The sequence below is a fragment of the Acinonyx jubatus genome, chromosome B2 (genome assembly GCF_027475565.1).
Source record: "Acinonyx jubatus isolate Ajub_Pintada_27869175 chromosome B2, VMU_Ajub_asm_v1.0, whole genome shotgun sequence".
In the NCBI taxonomy this organism is placed as follows: Eukaryota; Metazoa; Chordata; class Mammalia; order Carnivora; family Felidae; genus Acinonyx; species Acinonyx jubatus.
Genome location: NC_069385.1, coordinates 138,594,435 through 138,615,460, shown reverse-complemented (window position 1 = coordinate 138,615,460; position 21,026 = coordinate 138,594,435). Strand labels below are relative to the sequence as shown.

Below are 21,026 nucleotides of genomic sequence, written 5' to 3'. Positions count from 1 at the left end.
GCTGGAATAAATGATCAATTAAAACACTTCCTAGCTTAACGCCATTAAGAAAATATTTTGAGGGGCGTCTGGGTGGCTCAGTCTGTTGACCGTCCAACTTCGGCTCAGGTAATGATATCACAGTTTGTGAGTTCAAGCCCTGCATCCGGCTGTCTGCTCTCAGCTCAGAGCTTGCTTTGGATCCTCTGTCACCCCTACTCTCTGCACCTCCCCAGTTCATGTTCCGTCTCTCTCAAAACTAAATAAACCATTTAAAAAAAAAAAAGATTTTGAAATGCAAACACACTTCCTATAAATCCAACTCAGGTTCTTCTGTTTCGTTAGCAACATAATGTAATCCAAGACTTAACGTCTTCCATTCAACTGTGGGAAACGGCTCCTAGACATGGCTACTGAAACCTTTTCTCATCTCAGAAACTCTTCCAGCAGAAGAGACACCATGGAAAAGAAGCTGTCATTTCTTGGGGCACCTGGGTAGCTCAGTTGGTTGAGCATCTGACTTCAGCTCAGGTTATGACCTCACGGTTCGTGAGTTCGAGCCGCGTGTCGGGCTCTGTGCTGACGGCTCGGAGCCTAGAGCTTGCTTTGGATTCTGTGTCTCCCTCTCTCTCTGCTCCTCCCCCTCTGACACTCTGTCTCTGTCTCTCAAAAATAAATAAACATTAAAAAAAAAAAAAGCTGTCATTTCTTTCAGCCAGGGAAAAGTGAAGATTAATTCAATTCTACCAAGATGATTTTCACATCTGGTTTACTGAAAACCAAAGTCCTCGAAAAATAAGTGTTTAAAAAGGGGAAATGAGTCAGACCTAAAAAGTCACAGAAATCAAGGGGATGGCTAATTTGAATGAACCTAATAGAAATTAGATTCTAAATTGCACAATTTTTTTTCTAACAGTCTCTATTTTGGCTAATTTTGAACTGGAATATGGCCACATACTAGGTAAAAACTACCCTACCTTGGAGAAGCAAGCTGCCTCAAACAGGTGGAGCACACTTTAAAGTCATGCAATTCTGTCTCAACAACAGATTAATTCAATCTTGCTTCCAAAAGCAGAGATTTTTGTTTCTCAGAGTGAGAGTCAAAGTGTGCCTTTGAGGGGCACCTGGCTGGCTGTTGGTAGAGCATGCAACTCTCCATTCTCAGGGTTGTGGGTTCAAGCCCCATGTTGGGCACAGAGGACAGAGGTTACTCGAAAAAAAAAATATGCAAATTTCACTGTGTGTTTCAGAAACTTTTATACAAGAAATGGTGAACTTCTAAGCTGCTATTAGCTGTCTCAAGCTATTGCAAAAACAGACTTTTTCCCAATGTCCCCTCTATAGTGTCAATAACACCTGGGAAAAATTTCTGCTTTCATACCTGCACAGAATCTCTTCTGACTCGCTCATTAGGAGTCTAAAACCCTGTGTAAAGCTGTCTAAACTCTTTCTTTTATTAAACCAATTCTAAAAAATTTTTTATCTTTTCTAGAACCAATTGCAAAGATTTTAAAGATACAAAGATGAAGTGCATTTAGAACTGCCCACTAAAATCAGAAACTGGTTTCTAAATCTTAGAAAATCTGGACCAAAGGAATGGTTAACCATCTGTTATCAACTTCATGTCCCAAAATCTTACCTTAATTCCAAAGTTATGCAGTTGCCTAGCAGCTGCTAATCCTGCTGGACCAGCCCCGATAATGATGACTGATTTCTTTAAAAATAAAAAAAATAAAAAAAATTTAAAAAATGGAGGGAGGGGGAAGGATCCAATTAGAGAAATGAAAACGATAAAACAATATACCGTGTTAGTTGTTCTAGAAGGTACTAACCACCAAGCCATGTTAGCTCATCTACATTTCTTTAATGTTCCCAGAAAGCTATTTTCCTAAAGAACACGGAAGTACTGGTCTTAAGGAGTCCCCTCCGCCTTACAGTTCCTGACACTCTTCCCCAGAGCAACACACATTCTACAAACATCTTGCTTTATAATTTCTGTGGTGATAATGTGGCTGTTACTAGTATCATTAACTAGTATTCACTAGTATCTGCATGCTAGCACTGATCATGGTGGTGTCACCTACGTTAAAGCAACAGTCACCTACGTTGTGGTAATCTTTAGGAAGAAGATGCTGGTCAGTGCCGACGTTAAGAACCCCTGTGTTGATGAGACCTTTTCTCGTCATAAAATAAAGTATCCTCTCCACTTCCTGAACGCATCGGATGCGCACGAGACCCCGAACGATGATGTGAGGAATACATTTCTGAGGTGTAAGAGCTTCCTGTGTTTGAAAACAAAACCAAACTGTTAAAACAAATACAACACATAACTCTTGGTTCCTCCAAAAGTTAAACAGAATGACTATATGACCCAGCAATTCCACTCATACACACTGAAAAGAACTGACAACGTAGGTTCCAACAAAACTCACAGCAGCACTATTCAAACTGCCAAAACGGTGGAAACTATCCAAGTGTCCATCAACGGATGAATGGATAAGCCAAAGGGGTATACCCACACATGGAATATTACCTGGCCATAAAAAGAAATGAAAGTTCTGGGGTGCCTGAGTGGCTCAGTCGGTTAAACCTCTGATCTCTGCTCAGGTCATAATCTTACAGTTTGTGAGTTCAAGTCTCATGTTGGGCTCACCGCTGTCAGCAACGAGCCTGCTTCGGATCCTCTGTCTTCCTCCCTTTCTGCCCCTCCCCCTCTCATGCACCCTCTCTCAAAAATAAATAAAACATTAAAAAAAATTATATGAAGTTCTGATGACTGCTACCACATGGATGAACCCTGAAAACGTGATGTTAAATGAAGAAGCAACTGACAGAAGGCCACATGTTGCATGATTCCATTTATATAAACTACCGCACTGGGCAAGTCTACAGAGACAGGAAGTAGACTAGTGGTTGCCAGACTAGTACTGGGGGAAGGGAGGAATGGAGAGTCACTGCTTAATGGGTGTGGGGTTTCCTCTTGGGGTAACAAAAAAGTTCTAGAACTAGATATGGAGACAATCATATAACACTATTTACTTAATGCCACTGAACTGTACATTTTACAAAGGTAAAAATGGTAAATTTTACATTGCATTTTACAATTAAAAAAAAAAACCACCTTTCAGGGTATATGAGTCCATCAGGTATCACAAAGATACAGTAAGATCAGAGGGAGGTTTGCCTTGTGAAGGACAAAAAGAAGAAAGGGACAAAAGGAAGATACAGCAATTTGCATTTTCTCTCCTAATCCTCTCCCGTCCCAGAGAAGGACAGCTAGAGGGAGCTGACCACATCGTAAATACATTCTTGACTCAATAAACCACACAGCGAGGGCCACTGCTGAAGCCCACACTGCCACTGGTACTGGCAGAAAAGCTGGATTCTCATCACTGATACGAGAAGACAGATTTAGGAACTTGTTTAAAAAGGGGAGAGTGGTGCCTGGATGACTCAGTAGGTTGAGCGTCTGACTCATGATCTTGGCTCAGATCATGATCTCAAGGTTCGTAAGATCGAGCCTTATGTCAGGCTCTGCTGACGGCCTGGAGCCTGCTTGGGATTCTTTCTCTCTCCCCCTCTGCCCCTCCCCCTCACACGTGCCCCCTTTCTCTCCCTCAAAATAAATAAACAAGAACAAAAGACACTGCCTTTCCCTACTCATCCCAACTTTGGCAAGGTCTCGGAACATTTCAAAGATTCAAGATTAACGTAGCCTTGACCCAGTGTCATGACACACAGAGAGAGCGAGTGGGGGAAGGGGCGGAGAGAGCAAGAATCCCAAGCAGGCGCCACACTGTCAGCACAAAGCCAGATTCAGGGCTCAACCTCACAAACCACGAGATCGTGACTTGAGCTGAAATCAAGAGTCAGACACTTAACGGACTGAGCCACCCAGGCGTCCCCTTACGATTTTCTTAATAATATTCTCTATAGCTGACTTTAAGAATATACTATGCAATAGACACAACATACAAAACGTGTGTGAATCAACTGCTTATGTTACTGGTAAGTCTTCCAGTCAACAGTAGGCTATTAGAAGTTTTAGGGGACCCAAAAGTTGTATGTGGATTTTTGACTGGGTAGGGGATGGAGTCAATGCCTCTAACCCTCAGATTGTTCAAGGGTCAAGTACATGCTCCAAGTAATCAAGAAATAACATTGGCTTGCAATGCTGCAGAAGGTAAAGAAACTTGTTTTCATGAAAATAAAAATAATTTCAAAATCTTTGACTCATAGCCTCTATATATGTGTTTTCCCACTAAAATATTAAACATAGGTAATACATACTATTTTATTAAATATTAAAATAGATCCAGGCTGATAAGTTCAGGATTTTTTTCTGTAAGCTTCTTCACCTGTATCAATCGATTTTCAAAGTCAAATGAAAAGAAACGTGAAGAAAAATGAATCCAAGACTGTTTTTCTGAAAAGTGTATCTTTGCAACTTATTTACAGGAAATTCTGGCCACAATTTTGTTCAGTTCAGCAAATGTTTATTGAGCATCTACCTCAGGCCTGCTGGGAAGGAAATGAACAAGTCTGCCTTGTCTAACCCACTTACATAATTCATATAAGTTGTAGTAACAGCCATAACCTAATCAGGCCACCTCATACTGGATTCTAACCCAGTGAGATACCAGGGTGGAACTGGAGTATCTATTCTTTTAAATATTTATTTGCGAGAGAGAGAGAGAGAGAGAGAGAGAGAGACAGACAGACAGACAGGGAGGGAGGGTGAATGAGCGGGGGAGGGGCAGAGAGAGAGGGAGACAGAGGATCCAAAGCAAGCTCTGAGCTGTCAGCACAGAGTTGGACGTGGGACTCGAATTCACCAACAGTGAGATCATGACCTGAGCCGAAGTCGGACACTTAACCGACTGAGCCACCCAGGCGCCCCTGGAATATCTTTCTTTAATCAAGATTAATTTGGCAGTCTTGCCAAAGGTTCTGGATTCAGCAGTTCCTCAGACAATTGAAGAAATTAATCAGAAAAATATTAGGGTTAGGAAATCCTTTGTTGTTGTTGTTGTTGTTGTTGCTGTTTTGAAGCTCATATTCCCTTCTCATTTAGCCTCACCCCTTTCCAGGTAGGTGCTGCGTGAGGCCCCTGACATCTCTTCAGTCCCAGCAAACAGCAAAGAACTCACTAGTCTCCACGTTGGAGGATAATACGATGTTAAGACTCTCTGCCTCTGGGGGTTTATGACACAATCTTTAACGTTTTACTTCTCTTCCTCTTGGCATTCACAGCAGAACGCGCTCGGAACCAACTCTGTGCCATACACGCACTCACTAGAGTCAAGAATTCTGATATGATCTGAAGTGGTGGTTCTCAGGATACAGAGACTTCGCACCCCTTGGGTAATACTTGGAGACACCTCTGATGGTCACCACCAGGGCTGAGCTAGTGGCACCTAGAAGGCAGAGGCCAGGGATGCCGCGCAACATCCTACGGTGCCCGGGACAGCCCCCCATACAAAGACTATCCACCCAAATGTCCGCAGTGCGCAGGTGGAGAATCCCCGATCTAGAGGGTCCCCCCCGCCCCGCCCCACGGCTATCGCAGCCCCTCTCTTCCCAGGGCGGCCTCCGCCCGCACGCGTCAGCTCACGTCCCTTCACTTACTTTGCAGTTAGTGTACCACAGCGCGAGGATGAGGTTCCTCAGAGCCAGGTACATGGTGGGGTCTCGGGAATACTCCGGGAACTCATAGAGCTCGTCCAGCTCCATCACGTCTGGCCTCACGCACAGGGCTTTACCGCACTCGTTGGGCTGATAGAAAGGCTGGAAGTACCGGTTCATGCCTGGAGCTGACAGAAGACACAGACGGGCAAATCCCACGGCCGTAACTTCCAAACCCAAACCAGGGAAACGCCAGGGCAAGACCAAACTGCAAGCGCCGTGGTCTGTCCTACAATAAATTTCCTGCTTCCTCTGTCCAGCCGATGAAATACACACGAACTACCTATTTTCCCCATTCTTTCCTCACAAACTTCCCTGGCATGGAAAATTTTTTTTAAGTTTTAACTGGGGTAACGACACCTGCCATAAAATCGACCACCTTCACCGAGTTCAGGTGTTGCGTGCAGCCAGGTTGAGCACATCCACATTGCTGTGCAACAAATCCCCCGAAATTCTGTATGTTGTAAGACTGAAACTCTGTGAACGTGAACTCCCCATGGAAATAGATGTTAACTCATTGGAATTTTTCTGATTAAAAAATGGGGCGCCTGGGTGCCTCAGGCGGTTGAACGGCTCAGGTCATGATCTCACGGCTTGTAAGTTCGAGCCCCACGTCAGGTATTGTGCTGATGGCTCAGAGCCTGAAACTGCTTTGGCTTCTGTCTCCCCCTCTCTCTCTCTGACCCTCCCCCACTCTCTCTCTCTCTCTCTGAAAAATAAATAAAACATTAAAAAATTTTAAAACAATGAATAGGTTCATAGAGGTACGTATCAATCCCTGACTCCTCTGAGAATCCTTGAACAGTGCGGTAACATTTAAGGGGATAATCTATCCTCAGTGCTGTTTCTATGAACAGAGACTATTAATATAACAGGTACTTAGTTTTTTCTAAAGCCAGAAAAATATGCTTTTTGCTAATCTGCCTTTCAAGAACATTGTCCCTATGTCATTAAACATGACTTCAATGGACAGAGAGTATTTTCCCATGATTTAACCACTCCCCCATTGCTGCACATTGAATTTTCATCTAATTATTTCACTATTATCAACAATACAATATAAATCTTTGGACTCACATTTGATAATTCACTTCAATAATTAATTTAGGATAAATTCCTAGAATAAAGGGTGTCTATCTACTTTAAGGTTTTCAATTCACAAACTGTCCCTCACAAATGCCCATACCCACATATAGCATTTGCAAGCCTGTTTCATTGTACCTTCATTAACCCTGGAATTTATCACTTAAGCTTTGATTCTGACCACCTCCACATTTTTAGAGGGCCCAGTGTTATTTGGTTAAAAACCTTTAAAAAATGCTTCCAGGTCAAAATCTATTTGCATCACCAAACATGAAGTTTGTTAGTGTCCAGACAGAGGAAGGTCTAAAATTGTTCCTTGTACACTAAGAATTCCAGTAGAGAATTTTAAAGATCCATTTAAAGTAAACGGTCAACAGCAGGTCTGGCCTGACCTGATGTTTTGGATTATTTTCAAGAGTGGATCACTTAGCTGAGATTTTCAACGGCTTCATTAGAAGCAGAGAGACTGGGGAGACAGGAAAAAAAAAAAAAAAAAAAGAAGGACGACTCATACAGTCAAAACTATCTTCCAGTATGTCTGAGTTTACATTATCTTCAAATTATGTAGCCACCTAAATTTCAAATAAAAAACTCCTTGGAGTGACTGGGTGGCTCAGTCAGTTAAGCAGCTGACTTTGGCACAGGTCACGATCTCACAGTTCATGAGGTTGGACCCCACATTGGGCTCTGTGCTGACAGCACAGAGACTGCTTGGGATTCTCTGTCTCTCTCCCACTCGTTCTCTCTCTGTCAAAAATAAATAAACGTTAAAAAAAAAAAAAAGATGGGGCACCTGGGTGGCTCAGTCGGTTAAGCGTCCGACTAAGGCTCAGGTCATGATCTCACAGTTTGTGGGTTCGAGCCCCTCATCGGGCTCTGTGCTGACAGCTCAGAGCCTGGAGCCTGCTTCAGATTCTGTGCCTCCTTCTCTCTCTGCCCCTCCCCCACTCACACTTTGTCTCACTCTGTTTCTCAAAAACAAATAAATGTAAAAAAGGAAAAAAAAAAAGAAATAAAAAGAAAATGTTGTTAAAAAAATAAATAAAAATTACTCCTTCAACTCCGTAGACACAATTCCTGGATGGGTGTTACGGACTTCACACTATGGAGGGGAAATTAACTGCACGATCTACACAAATGATACAACTGAGCCACGGCATAACTAAATGCATGAAATAATGAGGGGCCTTCTATCAGGCCACACATATTAAGAAAATGTCTTTTGCGTTCTGCTCGCCCACACGTGCCCGGGGAAAGAGGGGGAGGGGAAGCAGGGAGGGCCACGACCGGCTCTCACCCAGCGCAGAGGGGGCCGCCTTGGAGGGCTCCAGCTTCCCGGGGCTGGTGCTGCCGGCCGCGCGGTGCGTGCTGGCGCAGGAGGGGCTCATGCCCACGCAGTCGGGGTAGTAGGCAGAGAGCAGGGGTGCCGCCACGCTGTCTTTCAGCAGAGGAGGGAGGATGAGCATGGAGTACCACCAGTGGTTGGAAACTTCCGACACCCTCTGAAACGGGGCAGACAAGACAGAGAGGCGCAATGGCAGACAAAAACCGTACGTGCAGACCCAGCCAAGGACAGAGGACGCTGTGCGTCACTCACCCACGGCCCTCTCACACTCAACCACCCTACACCAGAGTTCTGCACACTCCGATTTAGAAACAAAAAGAGCCGAGGGTCGGGGCGCCTGGGTGGCTTAGTCACTTGGGCATCCGACTTCGGCTCAGGTCATGACCTCACAGCTTGTGAGTTCGAGCCCCACATCAGCTGGCTGCTGTCAGCACAGAGCCTGCTTTGGATCCTCAGTCCCCTCTGTCTCTCTGCCCCTCCCCGGCTCACACTCTCTCTCAAAAACAAACATTAATAAAAAAAGAAAAAATAGCCAAGGGTCCACGGAGACAGCGTTTCCTAACAGAAATCTTTCAGAAGCACAGCAACAGCCTCCTCCTGTGCCCCTCAAACACCAACACCCCCAACCTCCAACACCAAATAAAGCTGCGTCCAGTACAACGTTATTATCTGTGCAGCATAATTACACGTAATGTAAGAGTCAGTATAGTCCACTACGCTGCAAGCTCAGGTTTCAATCTGACACAAGAAACTTCTCTCTGGTCAGTAATCATTCATGGTCTATCCCGCCCCCCCCCCCACCCCCTTTTACTTAGGATTGGAAGATAATGGAAATTACGAAACTAGGCAGAAAAAAACAGCTCTCCTGAGAAGCAGCCAAGCATTACTCCTTTTTGTTAGAAGGTACTAAAAACTTTCAGAGGGAGGAGTACACTACAACTATCAAAATAAGATGCTAAATGTAGAAATGAAAAAAGCAGCTATTTTTGGCCTTAAAATATGTGATCGCATTCCAGAGCTGATTTAACATATGGAGTCATCGGATCGAAGCATCTGCAGGATGACTATTGCACTAAAAATCACATTTACTTGGCTTCTAAAGCGACACTGCCTCCAATCCTGTGTCAGACGGCCTTTTCTAAACATGATCTTGAATGTATGTTCCAAGAATTCTAAGAATCTGACACAGGAGAACCTTGAGCTCAGGGACCCTCTGCTGTCAGCTCTCCAGGCTCTGAGCAGATGCAACCTGCCATCAAGTGGGGGTTTGTGAACTCGAGGTCCAGAGGGCGAATGCGGTCCGCGGATGCCTTTTGCTTGCCCCTCACCTTTCACAGGGTCCAAGCGTGGGACAAGCATTTTTCAGTTTACTAAGGGCCCCAACACCCCCTATAAGTTATTCCCAGCTGCTTCACACATTCGCTGTACCAGCTCAGCCCCTGCAGGCATTTCAATTTGCAATCTGTTCTCAAGGCTACCCTTGCGGCCTGCCTGTGCGCTACACTGAAAAAGCACAGAAACTTCAGTTCCTTCCCCGACACACCAGGGCTGCCTCTGGGGACTCCTTCCCAGCATAACCCCAAGGAGAAAGGACATGGAGCGTTCAGACCCTGACAGTCCATCCACATGGACCGTGCAGAGGTCAGAATGGAAGTGCCCCAGCAAACATGAACCCAAGCTCTTCCCAATCTCTTCTGCTTCCTGGGTCTTGCAGCTGTTGGTGAACTGAGGACCCAAGAGAGGCCCTGTCACCCTGATACCTGCTCCCAATCCTTCTTCCCCCTGAAGCTGACTTGAAGGTGCTCCAACCAGCCTCTGCCCTGGGATGTGAGCAGCTCCAACAGCAACTGATGCACCAGCACTCCATCCTGCCGTTCTGAGAGCATCCACTCGGCACAGTGGCCACTCCTGGACATGCGGCAAGAATTCGGCTGATGCACCATCAAGTACCCAGCTCTCACCTTCACTACACATGCCATAGAAGAAATCATACTTGATATAGTCAATCGATTAGCACAGTTAATGAAGTAGCCACTACACTGGGTTAAATGGTGCTCCCCCAAAGTCTGTGTCCACCCAGAACCTCAGGATGTGACCTTATTTGGAAACAGGGTCTTGACAAGCGTAATTAGTCACACTAGAGGAGAGTGAGCCCTAAACTCACTGCAACTAACAGCCACATAAGAGGAGGAGAAGAGGGGCGCCTGGGTTGCTCAGTTAAGCTTCTGACTCTTAATTTTGGCTCAGGTCTTGATCTCACGGTTCGTGAGTTAGAGCCCCGCACTGGGCTCTGTGCTGACGGTGCAGAGCCTGCTTGGGATTCTCTCTCTCACCTCCTCTCTCTGCCTGTCCTGTTCTCTCTCTCTCTCAAAATAAATAAACTTAAAAAAAAAAGTTTAAAAAAAAAGGGGGAGGAAAAGAGACACAGGGATGGGGAGACACACAGGAAGAGGGTCACAAGGCAGAGAATGCAGTGATACTTGGACAAGCCAAGGAACGCCCAGGGTGGCTCGTAACACTGGAAGCTGGAAGATGCAGGATGAACGCTCCCCTGGAGCCTTCAGGGGGACAGCGGCCTTCATCTCAGACTCATAGCCTCTGAAACTAGGAGACAAGAGGCTTCTGTGGCCATCAGCCACTCAGGTTATGATCATTTGTTACAGCAGCTCTCAGAAGCTTATACAGCACTCCAAGTTCACAGCCTGCTTTCAAAGTGACCCTAAAAGCCACAGGAATAGAACCAGGGTCAAGCAGCTGCTCCTGACTCTCTCTTAGCCAAACACAAGTAACTGGCAGGTCAAATCTGGGAACTCTTCCCAACTTTTATTTTTAAATTTATTTTTATTTATTTTGAGAAAGAGACAGAGAGCAAGCAGGGGAGGGGGAGGGAGAGAGGGGAGGAAGAGACAGGGAGAGGGAAAGGGGGAGGGAGACAGGGAGAGAGGCAGGGAGGGAGAATCCCAAGCAGGCTCCACACTCAGCACAGAGCCTAACGTGGGGCTCAAACTCACAAACCCTGAGATCATGACCTGAGCTGAAGAGGCAGATGTTTAACTGAGCCACCCAGGTGGCCTGATCTCTTCCAAACTTTTTAAAGTTCTTATATCCCAAGAATATGGCCTCTGTCCTAAAGTTTCAGATTGTTCTGCATGCAAAAGGGTCTGATGTCAGAAGACAGATCCATAAGGTACTGCAACTATATTTATAGTCATTTTTTCCTTTCTATCTATAATCTCATCCTACCTTGAATCCAGAAAATATTTGGGCCACTGCTTTCCTATGGAAATGCTTGAAGGTAAAATTATTTATTAAAAATAGGCGTGTGTTTCACACACCCCTTTATATAACAGAATGGATTTCAAGTAGATTTAAGAGGTGTCAATCCTCCCTTGGTGTAAAAATCAGTCACAGTTCCTGAGCTTCAGACATGTAGAAAAACTGCAAATTAACACCCCTGTATTACTGAAATGCAGAATAACTCAGAATCTCAGAATTTTAGGAACTCAGAAATGTAAAAAGTCATTTTCTGAAACAGCCATAGGACCGGGCTGTATGGGCCACGGAGACTGCCAGCTCGGGTAGCAAGGATCCATAATTGAAACATGAGGAGGCTTCGCCTGCAGGAAATGCTGCTTCCCTCCCCTATGTGGGCAGGGACAGGACAGAGCAGTTACACAGAGGTCAGAACACACAAGAATACTCTCGTGGCTGAATGTGGGCCAAGACCATCAAATTACGGGCCTCTTGTTCTTCCCCTGGAAGGATTCACATGGAGATAAGGTCACAAAGTCACCCACAAGAAACCAGTATAACAAGGCTGATGCTTGTATTAAGGCAAGCCTTCAGCTCCTTCCCTTTTAACTCGGAGCAAGAGAATTACTTCTCTTTAAGGTGGTGGGGGGGTCACCCATGATACCACTACTGCTGACATGTCCATCATACAGGTGTCATGTCAGATCAAAAGCCTTTGATCGGCACCCAAAGAGAAACTCATAAAACCGTTATTGTCACTGACTTATTCAGTACTTATCATCGAAGGCACACTGAACTGTAGTCTAGGACGTGCACAGATACTCACTAGATCCTCTGGAAGGCAACAATGATCTGAGGTCTCAGGCTGCAAAAGAGAAAAACAAGTGTTAACTAGATTTGCTTACAAAATACAGGTGTGTCAATGTGCCCTCCGTAAGACACCCCTTTTCACCTACTCCATTAGCCAAAGCAAAAAGTGTGCTAAAACACCGCAGGAGTGAGAGTGCGGGAGACCCAGCCACTCCCGTAAAGATGCCCCAGGTGGAAAGGTAAAGAGAAGAGAATGATCTAGAGAGCGATTTGACAAAATAGGCAACACTTAGATGTGTGATAACTGGGCACCCTCTCTCACAGCTTAAGACATACAAGCTGCATGCCCAGCGATTCAAACTCCGCCAGATTTTCGAGAGGCACCTTCACACATGTGCACCAACAGACGTAGCAGAAATGTTCAAAGGAGCACTGTCTGTAATAGAAAAAAGCTAAACACAACGCAGAAGTCCATCGAGAGTAGAATAAATAAAGTGTGTTACGTTCAAAGAGCAGACCACTACACGGCGATCAGAAGGAACGAGCCACAAAGCACACGCTACAACAAGGACGCGCTCCCACACGTAACAGGGACCAAGAAGCCAGGCCCAGAAGAGCACATACCGTAGGAGTCCATCTACATAAGGCTCAGAAGCCAGCAAAACAGGTCCAGTGTTCTAAGCCAGGACTGTGAGTTGGGATGGAGGGTATGAGCGAAAGGGGGTGCAGGGGGCTTCTGAGGGGTTGAGAAGTGTTGGATTTCTTCACTGGGAGCTGGCTAAAGGGGGACTCTGAGAAAGTTCAGTGAGCTATGCATTTGGATTTGGGCATTGCCTGTTTGCATGGTATACTTCAATAAGAAAGTTACCCAAATAAACTGAAGACTGGCATCCCATATGGCCCGGCAAATCTGGCCCCTGGAATATAGTCCAGAGAAACTCTTGCACATGTGCAAGAATGCTCACTGTATCTAACAGACCCAAAATGAGAAACGATCCTCACATCCACAAACAGGAGAACAGATCCACTGTGGTAGGTAGATTTATGCAAGGCAAGACTGCACAGCAGGGAAAATTAAGAACCAGAGCTTAAGCATCAACATGGATGCATGTGAAAAAGCAAGTTGCAGAGGAATACAAACCATACGACATAATTTATAACCAGTACAGAAACACAGAACACTTTACATGTTGTTTTAGTTTCATAAATACGAATTAACTCTGCAACAAAAAGCAGAGGAATAATAAATGCAGAATTCTGAATTCTGCAGGATACTTGCAGGGGAAGAAGAGAAAGGTAATTACCAAGGGGCACCCAGGGTGTTACAGAGGCCTTGGTAGGGCTCTGTTTCTAAAACTGGATGCTGGGTATCTGAGTGCTTGCTTTGCTTCTTTGTTCCTTACATAACATTATAAATCCTCTTTCATATCTATGCATTAGCTCACAATAAAATGACCGTATATACTTTGACACAGAAATTTCACTTCTAGAGACACTTGGCTCAGTCGGTTAAGCTTCCGACTTCGGCTCAGGTCATGATCTCACAGTTCTCGAGTTCAAGCCCCAAGTTGGGCTCTGTGCTGACAGCTCAGAGTCTGGAACCTGCTTCAGATTCTGTGTGTGTGTCTCTCTCTGGCCGCCCCCCCCCCCCCAGACCCTCAGGCTCTCTTTCAAAAATAAACATTAAAACACACACACACACACACACACACAAAACTTGGGACGCTTGGGTGGCTCAGTCAGTTGAGCGTCCAGCTTCAGCTCCAGTCATGATCTCGCAGTTTGTGGGTTCCAGCCCCGCGTCGGACTCTGTGCTGCTGACAGCTCAGAGCCTGGAGCCTGCTGAGGATTCTGTGTCTCCCTCTCTCTCTCTGACCCTTCCTCACACACTCTCTCTCTCTCAAATAAATAAACATTAAAAAAAGAAAAAAAAAACTTCATTTCTGGGAAATGATTCTACAAATATACTGAAAACAGCATAGATACAAAGCTATTCACTGTAGCATGTCAGTAACAGTAAACATTTAAAAGTCACCCACATACCCTTTAATCAGACTAAATTCATCAGGATCCATCCATTCAGTGGACTGTATTATGCCGTCTTTAAGAAAAAAGAGATCTTTATCCACTGATACAGAAGCATCTTTAAGAGATATAAACCGACAAAAGCAAGCTCCAAAACAGCATGTGGCGCTCGCTACCATTCTGTTTAATGTTGTTTTACAAATAAACCCTTCCAGACTTTGTCCTTGACAGAATACTGAGCTGAAGACCAAAGTGACTCTGGGTCAATAAACACCATTTAAATAAATATTTCAAAAGATCAGGCTATGGATGGCAATCAATTGAGACTACAGCAATGGGTCTCAAAGGAAGATCTCTGGAGAGAAAAAGGAGATTGGGAAAATGCGATACCATAGTTAGAAGCTGGAATTTAAGAAGACCATAAAACCTTGAACTTAAAGACGGTGGGAAGCAGGAGGAGAGAAAGACAATTACATTTTCAAAAACGTAAGGAATCTGACACCTCTGAGCTCCACTGAGAAAAAGGACTTGTTAAAATATTTCCAACCATGTGATGAATCAAAATAAAGATGTGGGGAGAGAAGGAACCGTGCTAAAAGAAATCATGGAGAGCAGTAAAGCCACAGAAACACAGGACTAAGAGTAAACAGCAGAGGAATCACGGTTACAGAAAATAACACAACAGCTACTCCAGCAAGGCAAACTAGAAAATAAAACCAAACAAGAAAACACTAACAAGAATTAGGAGCAAGGAAAAGGTGAGGTGGACTGAAGTGTGATGTAACTTGCTTTTCTCCCCTTTCATGGCCAGGTGTCAACTTGTAACATCTAAGATTAAAATATGCCATTTTATGACATTTATGATTAAAATGGCAAGCCTGGGTGGCTCAGGTGGTTAAGAAGAGGGGTGCCTGGGTGGCTCAGTTGGTTAAGTGTCTGACTTCGGCTCAGGCCATGAGCTCACAGTTTGTGAGTTCAAGCCCCACACTGGGTTATGTGCTGACAGCTCAGAGCCTGGAGCCTGCTTGGGATTCTCTCTCTCTCTCTCTCTCTCTCTCTCTCTCTCTCTCTCTCTGTCCCTCCCCCACTCATGCTCATGGGTGCTCTTTCTCAAAAATAAAGAAACAGCGATTCCAACCTCCTAACATTCTCATTGTATGTTATCTCAACCTTTTAGGGGGTTTCTAGAAACTACTATCCCTTGTGATGAAGAAATAATCATCCCATGTTCAGCAATTTCCTTCACTTTGGCTTGTTCTTTTTTTAAGTTTTGTTGTATTAAATGCAATCACTTAGGGGTGCCTGGCTGGCTCAGTCAGTGAAACGTCTAACTCTTGATCTTGGGGTGTTGAGTCTGAGCCCCACACTGGGTGTAGAGATTATCTAAAAATAAAATTTTTTTCAAAAGCTAAAAAAATAAAGACTAAAGAATAAATAAATGCAATCATTTAACATAAAACCAGCAAGAGTACTTTTCCTCAGTATGAAGGTATCTGTCAACCAGGCCTTCTCCTCGCACAGATGTGGGAACACTCTTGAATAAACCTCATCTAACAATGGTTATTTCATGATGGTGACTCAATGAATTTGTTTTTTGCTATCATCTTTGTTCTCTTCTATACTGCTTCAATTTTTCAATGACAAATACACTATTTTTCTAAAAACAAGCTCATTCTAAAGAAAACCTTAGACTTTTCAAAGTGGCTTAAATTTAAGAAAATGAAAATGACACGGACCACCCAAAGAAAAATCAAGTTCAATGAGAAAAGGGACACAAATGACCTGAACCATCAGTAGAAATGAAGTCAAAATTGTATTTTCCATCGTCACGCGTAAAAGATAAGAGGGGTCATGGGTAACTCCAAACCACAGTTAAACCACAGCCAAACAACAGCCAGTTGAAGGACAGGACGAAGTGATTTTCACATAAATTTTGCGTGTAAAACACACCTAGCATTTAGTAAGTAACATTATGCAAGTTATCCAAAATATATATTTTTTTAAGATTTTTATTTATTTAAATACGAAATTTATTGTCAAATTGGTTTCCATACAACAAAATATTTTTTTTAATCGTTTAGAACAACTGTTCAGAAACTTCACAAAAACAGGCTGGGTGAAAATGGTCCAAAGGCTAGCGTCTATTAAAATAGCTGGGGCGTGCCTGGGTGGCTCAATCAGTTAAGCATCTGACTCTGATCTCAGCTCAGGTCTTGTTCTCAGGGTTGAGAGTTCGAGCCCCACATTAGGCTCTGCACTGGGCACGAAGCCTAAAAAAATAGTCTATTTTTGACTGATCTCTGGCTTGAGCTCTACTTTAAATATTATAATGAAACGTGACTGAAGCGACTTTTCACTTGAGAAGTCATCTGGGGCACAGGTGCTAGTTAAGTTCAGTGCAGCCATGTTACTGTTTTGCTGGCTGGACAGGCTCCCCTTTGCCATACAAGCTCCTCATGCCTTCACTACTCAAACCCCAATTCCTGTCCGTGTCCCCACTCAGCCTAAAAAATGAACATCAGCCCCCTCCCATATTTTTCTCTCCTATCCCACCAAGAGACTTTCTAGTCTGAAGGTTCAGCTTGTGCACCAATTTAGGGATAAATCGAAAGGTTTCAGAACAAGACTGGCTACTTCCAGGACCCTGATCCCAGGCTTACATGTGTACTTTCCACCCTTCACTCCCACATACCAACATCAATAAAACAGGGATACCACCACAGATCCCACTGACATTAAAAGGGGAACGAGGGAACAGTACAAACAACTCTAACAAATTTGACAATGTAGATGAAATAAACAAATTTCTTCAAAACCACAACCACCTAGGGGCATCTGGCAGGCTCAGGCAGTGGAGCGTGCGACTCTTGATCTCAGGGTTGTGAGACTGAGCCCTACATTGGGTGTAGAGATTACTCAAAAATAAAAATAAATAAATACAACTGTGTAAAACATGTAGAATAAACCATGCATCTGTTAAAAACATTGAATTTGTAATTTCAAAACTTCTCACAAAGAAAACTGGCCTAATGTCCTCACAACCGATCACACCAAACAGTAAGAAAGAAATCATATCACTCTTACACAAACTCTTTAGAGGAGGAGGATATACTTCTCAATTGTCTTATGGAGCCGGCATAACTTGGATACCAGAACTAACTTGACAAGGATATTATAAGAAAATGACAGATAGTATTCATCATGAACACAGGTGCAGAATTCCAAAACAAGGCATCAGCAAACCGAATCCAACAATACATTAAAAGGATAACATATTAAGCACAAATGGGATTTTTTCCCCCAGGAACGCAAGGCTGTTTCAACATGCCAGAATCTGTGTGATTCACTACATTAACAGATTAAAGGTGAAAAACCAATATGATCATCATAAAAAATGCAGAGAAAGTTTTTCACAAAATCCAACATCTGTGGGGCTCCTGGGTGGCTCAGTCGGCTAAGTGTCTGACTTTAGCTCCGGTCATGATCTCCCAGTTCTTGGGTTCAAGCCCCACATCGGGCTCCGTGCTGACAGCTCAGAGTCTGGAGCCCGTTTTGGATTCTGTGTCTCTCTCTCTCTCCTCCCCTTCCGTGCTCGTGCTTCTCTATCTCTCAAAAATTAATAAACATTAAAAAAAATTAAAAACAAATCCAACATCTGTTCATAATAAAAAGTTCTCGGAAACCTAGGAATAGAAAGGAACCTTCTCAGTCTGATAAAAGACGTCCAAGAAAAACTACACCCAACGCTATACATAATGAAAAAAATACTGAACACATTCCTTCTCAGGTCAGTAACAAGACAAAGATGTCTGTTTTCCAACTTCTACTCAACCCTGTACTGGTGGTCCTGACCAATGTAATAAGACAAGAAGAAAGAGCAAACAACTGAGATTTTATATATATATGTTTGTTTTTTTGAGAGAGAGACAGCATGCGTGCATAAGCAGGGAAGGGGTGGAGGCAGGGAGGATCTCAAGCAGGCTCCACACCCTGCGTGGAGTGTGAGGAGGGGCTCGATCTCATGATGGTGAGATCATGACCTGAGCCAAAATCAAGAGTCGGACACGTAATTGACTGAGCCCCCCAGGTGTCCCAAAACATTGTATTTTTAATTTTTTTTTAATTTATTTATTTTGAGAGAGAGACAGAGCAAGTGAGGGAGGAGCAGAGAGAGAGGGAGAGACAGGATCCCAAGCAGGCTCCACACCACCAGCAATGCAGAGCCCAACGAGTGGCTCCAGCCCATGTGTGAGATCATGACCTGAGCCAAAACCAAGAGTTGGACGCTTAATCGACTGAGCCACCCAGGTGCCCCAAACACTGAGTTTTTAATTTTTTTTTTTTTAACGTTTATTTATTTTTGAGACAGAGAGAGATAGAGCGTGAACAGGATGGGTCAGAGAGAGAGGGAGACACAGAATCTGAAACAGGTTCCAGGCTCTGAACTGTCAGCACAGAGCCCGACGCGGGGCTTGAACACATGAACTGCGAGATCGTGACCTGAGGGGAAGTCGGACGCTTAGCCGACTGAGCCACCCAGGCACCCCAAACATTGAGTTTTTAAAAAACAGTAAAACGGGCTCCTGGGTGGCTCAGTCAGTTGGGCGTCCGACTTCCGCTCAGGTCATGATCTCACAGTTGGTGGGTTCGAGTCCCATGTCGGGCTCTGTGCTGAGACAGCTCAGAACCTGAAGCCTGCTTCAAATTCTGTGTCTCCTCCTCTCTCTGCCCCTCCCACACTCATGCTCTGTCTCGTTCTCTCAATAATAAACATTAAAAAAAAAAGAGTAAAATAGTCTTTATTCACAGTTGATGTGACTGTAGAAAACCCAAAGGAACCTATAAACGATCTTTGAAATTTAATAAGTGAATTCAAGAAAGTCTCTAGGTATAAAATCAACATATGAAGTAAATAGCATTTCTATATAATTTTAACAAACAACTTGACAATGAAATTAAAAATAAATCCTACATATAATTAGAAAAAGCAGAACATCTAGAAATAAATTTAACAAAAGACACCCTCCGTGGAAATGAGAAAAATACTTTTTTTTTTCTCAACAATTTTTTGTTTCTCAACAAATTTCTCAACGATTTCTTGAGAGAAATTAAAGACCCTGAAGAGACGGAGAGATATACCATGCTCATGGGTCAGAACAGAGATCAGGAAACATTTTCTGTAAAGGGCCAGATAGTAAATATTTTAAATTCTGTGCATCGTATTTTCTACATCACAACCCCTCTGCCATTGTAGCATGAAAGCAACCATAGCCAATGATGAATGAGCATGGCTGTGTCCAGTAAAACTTTATTTTCAGAGGGGAAGATGGAGGTGGAGTAGAAGGACCCTAGGCTGGGGCACCTGGGTGGCTCAGTCGGTTAAGCGTCCGACTTCGGCTCAGGTCACGATCTCGCGGTCCGTGAGTTCGAGCCCCGCGTCAGGCTCTGGGCTGATGGCTCAGAGCCTGGAGCCTGCTTCCGATTCTGTGTCTCCCTCTCTCTCTGTCCCTCCCCCATTCATGCTCTGTCTCTGTCTCAAAAAGAAATAAAACGTTAAAAAAAAAAAAAGGACCCTAGGCTTGCCTTGTCCCATGAATAAAACTAGGTGAACTATCAAATCACCCTAACTACCTGAGAAATTGATCTGAAGACTGGCAAAAGAAACTCCACAACTAAAGATGGAGAAAAGGCCACATTAAAGAAGGTATGAGTGCTGAGATGAAGCTTGGGAAAGAAATGGATCGTGGCCGCTGTGGTAGGGAGGGAGAAACTATAGTGGGGAAGGAAAAAGACAGACTGGCACACGGGAGTGCATGGGGAAAACATATCCCCACAGTAAATGGCTTGGAAAGTAAGAAGGGACAAATTCTGTGAGTTCTTGCAACCAATAAGAGTTAAAGCCTAGAGTTCGAAAGGTCAGTGGGCTTGGCAGGGATAGAGCCCAGAGGGCATCGGGGCTACTCTTGGAGAGAAGGCAGGGCAAACAGCCCTCGGACATACAGCATGAAAACTGCAGTCTGAAGAGCACCCAGGGCACAAAGTGGGGAGGTTAGTTGCTCATCTCAGAGCACGTCCCAGAGAGACAGCCATCACAGAGAGACCCCTCTGGGAACAAAGGAACTGTCAGGCATCACTTCTCTCCTACCCCTCAGCATAAACACAGAGCCACCTGCAGGAACCAACCCAGCGCCAACACCTGCTACCTAACTTGCTTACGCCAAGCCTCCCCCACCCATGTTCATGCTTGCCCTCCGCAGTCACGCTTGCCTCGATCCCAGCATGGCAGGCCCTGTCTCCCAGAAGACAGGTGCAAACCTTTATCCATATCACGTCTCCCCACCTGGGAGTTTTGCAAAGCCTCAGTTTCAGTGGCAGCGGTGACAGGTCCCATTTCACAAGCAAACTAGAGCACACACAGGCCATGAACCAAACACAGCCCACAAAAGGCAAAGAGAGCCTCTGCAGATGACTAGCCTAAAGGATAAAATGGCCAGGACACAACAGCAGAGCACTCACAACACACATTGGAGATATTCCCAGAAGTTCCAGGCCCTGGGGTACAGGAGGAGCTACATGGCAGGGCACTACGGGACCTCCTCTTCATAAGACCATTACCCTCAAGAACAGATGTAGCCGGCTTTCCTAATACACAGAAACAGGAATACAGACTTACATAAGATGAGAAGACAGAGGAATTTGCCCCAAATGAAAGAACAGGACAATGCCACAGTCAGAGATCTAAGCAAAACAGATACAAGCAACATGTCTGATGGAGAATTTATTCTTTTTTATTTTTTTTTATTTAAAAAAAAAATTTTTTTAACGTTTATTTATTTTTGAGACAGAG

At 44.2% G+C, this 21,026-nt stretch overlaps 1 protein-coding gene across 6 annotated transcripts in view; it reads right to left on the bottom strand.

Annotated features, from left to right (window-relative positions):
- KDM1B (lysine demethylase 1B) overlaps nt 1-21,026 on the bottom strand; it is a 62,283-nt gene that overhangs the window by 21,612 nt on the left and 19,645 nt on the right. For all 6 annotated transcript variants that reach the window (XM_027040387.2, XM_053223198.1, XM_053223199.1 and 3 more), the window contains 5 exons: nt 12,171-12,209; nt 8,045-8,249; nt 5,608-5,792; nt 2,085-2,261; nt 1,619-1,693 (listed from right to left, as the gene is read on the bottom strand). In XM_027040387.2, the coding sequence (XP_026896188.1) occupies nt 1,619-1,693; nt 2,085-2,261; nt 5,608-5,792; nt 8,045-8,249; nt 12,171-12,209 (681 nt within the window). The remainder of the gene's footprint in view (nt 1-1,618; nt 1,694-2,084; nt 2,262-5,607; nt 5,793-8,044; nt 8,250-12,170; nt 12,210-21,026) is intronic.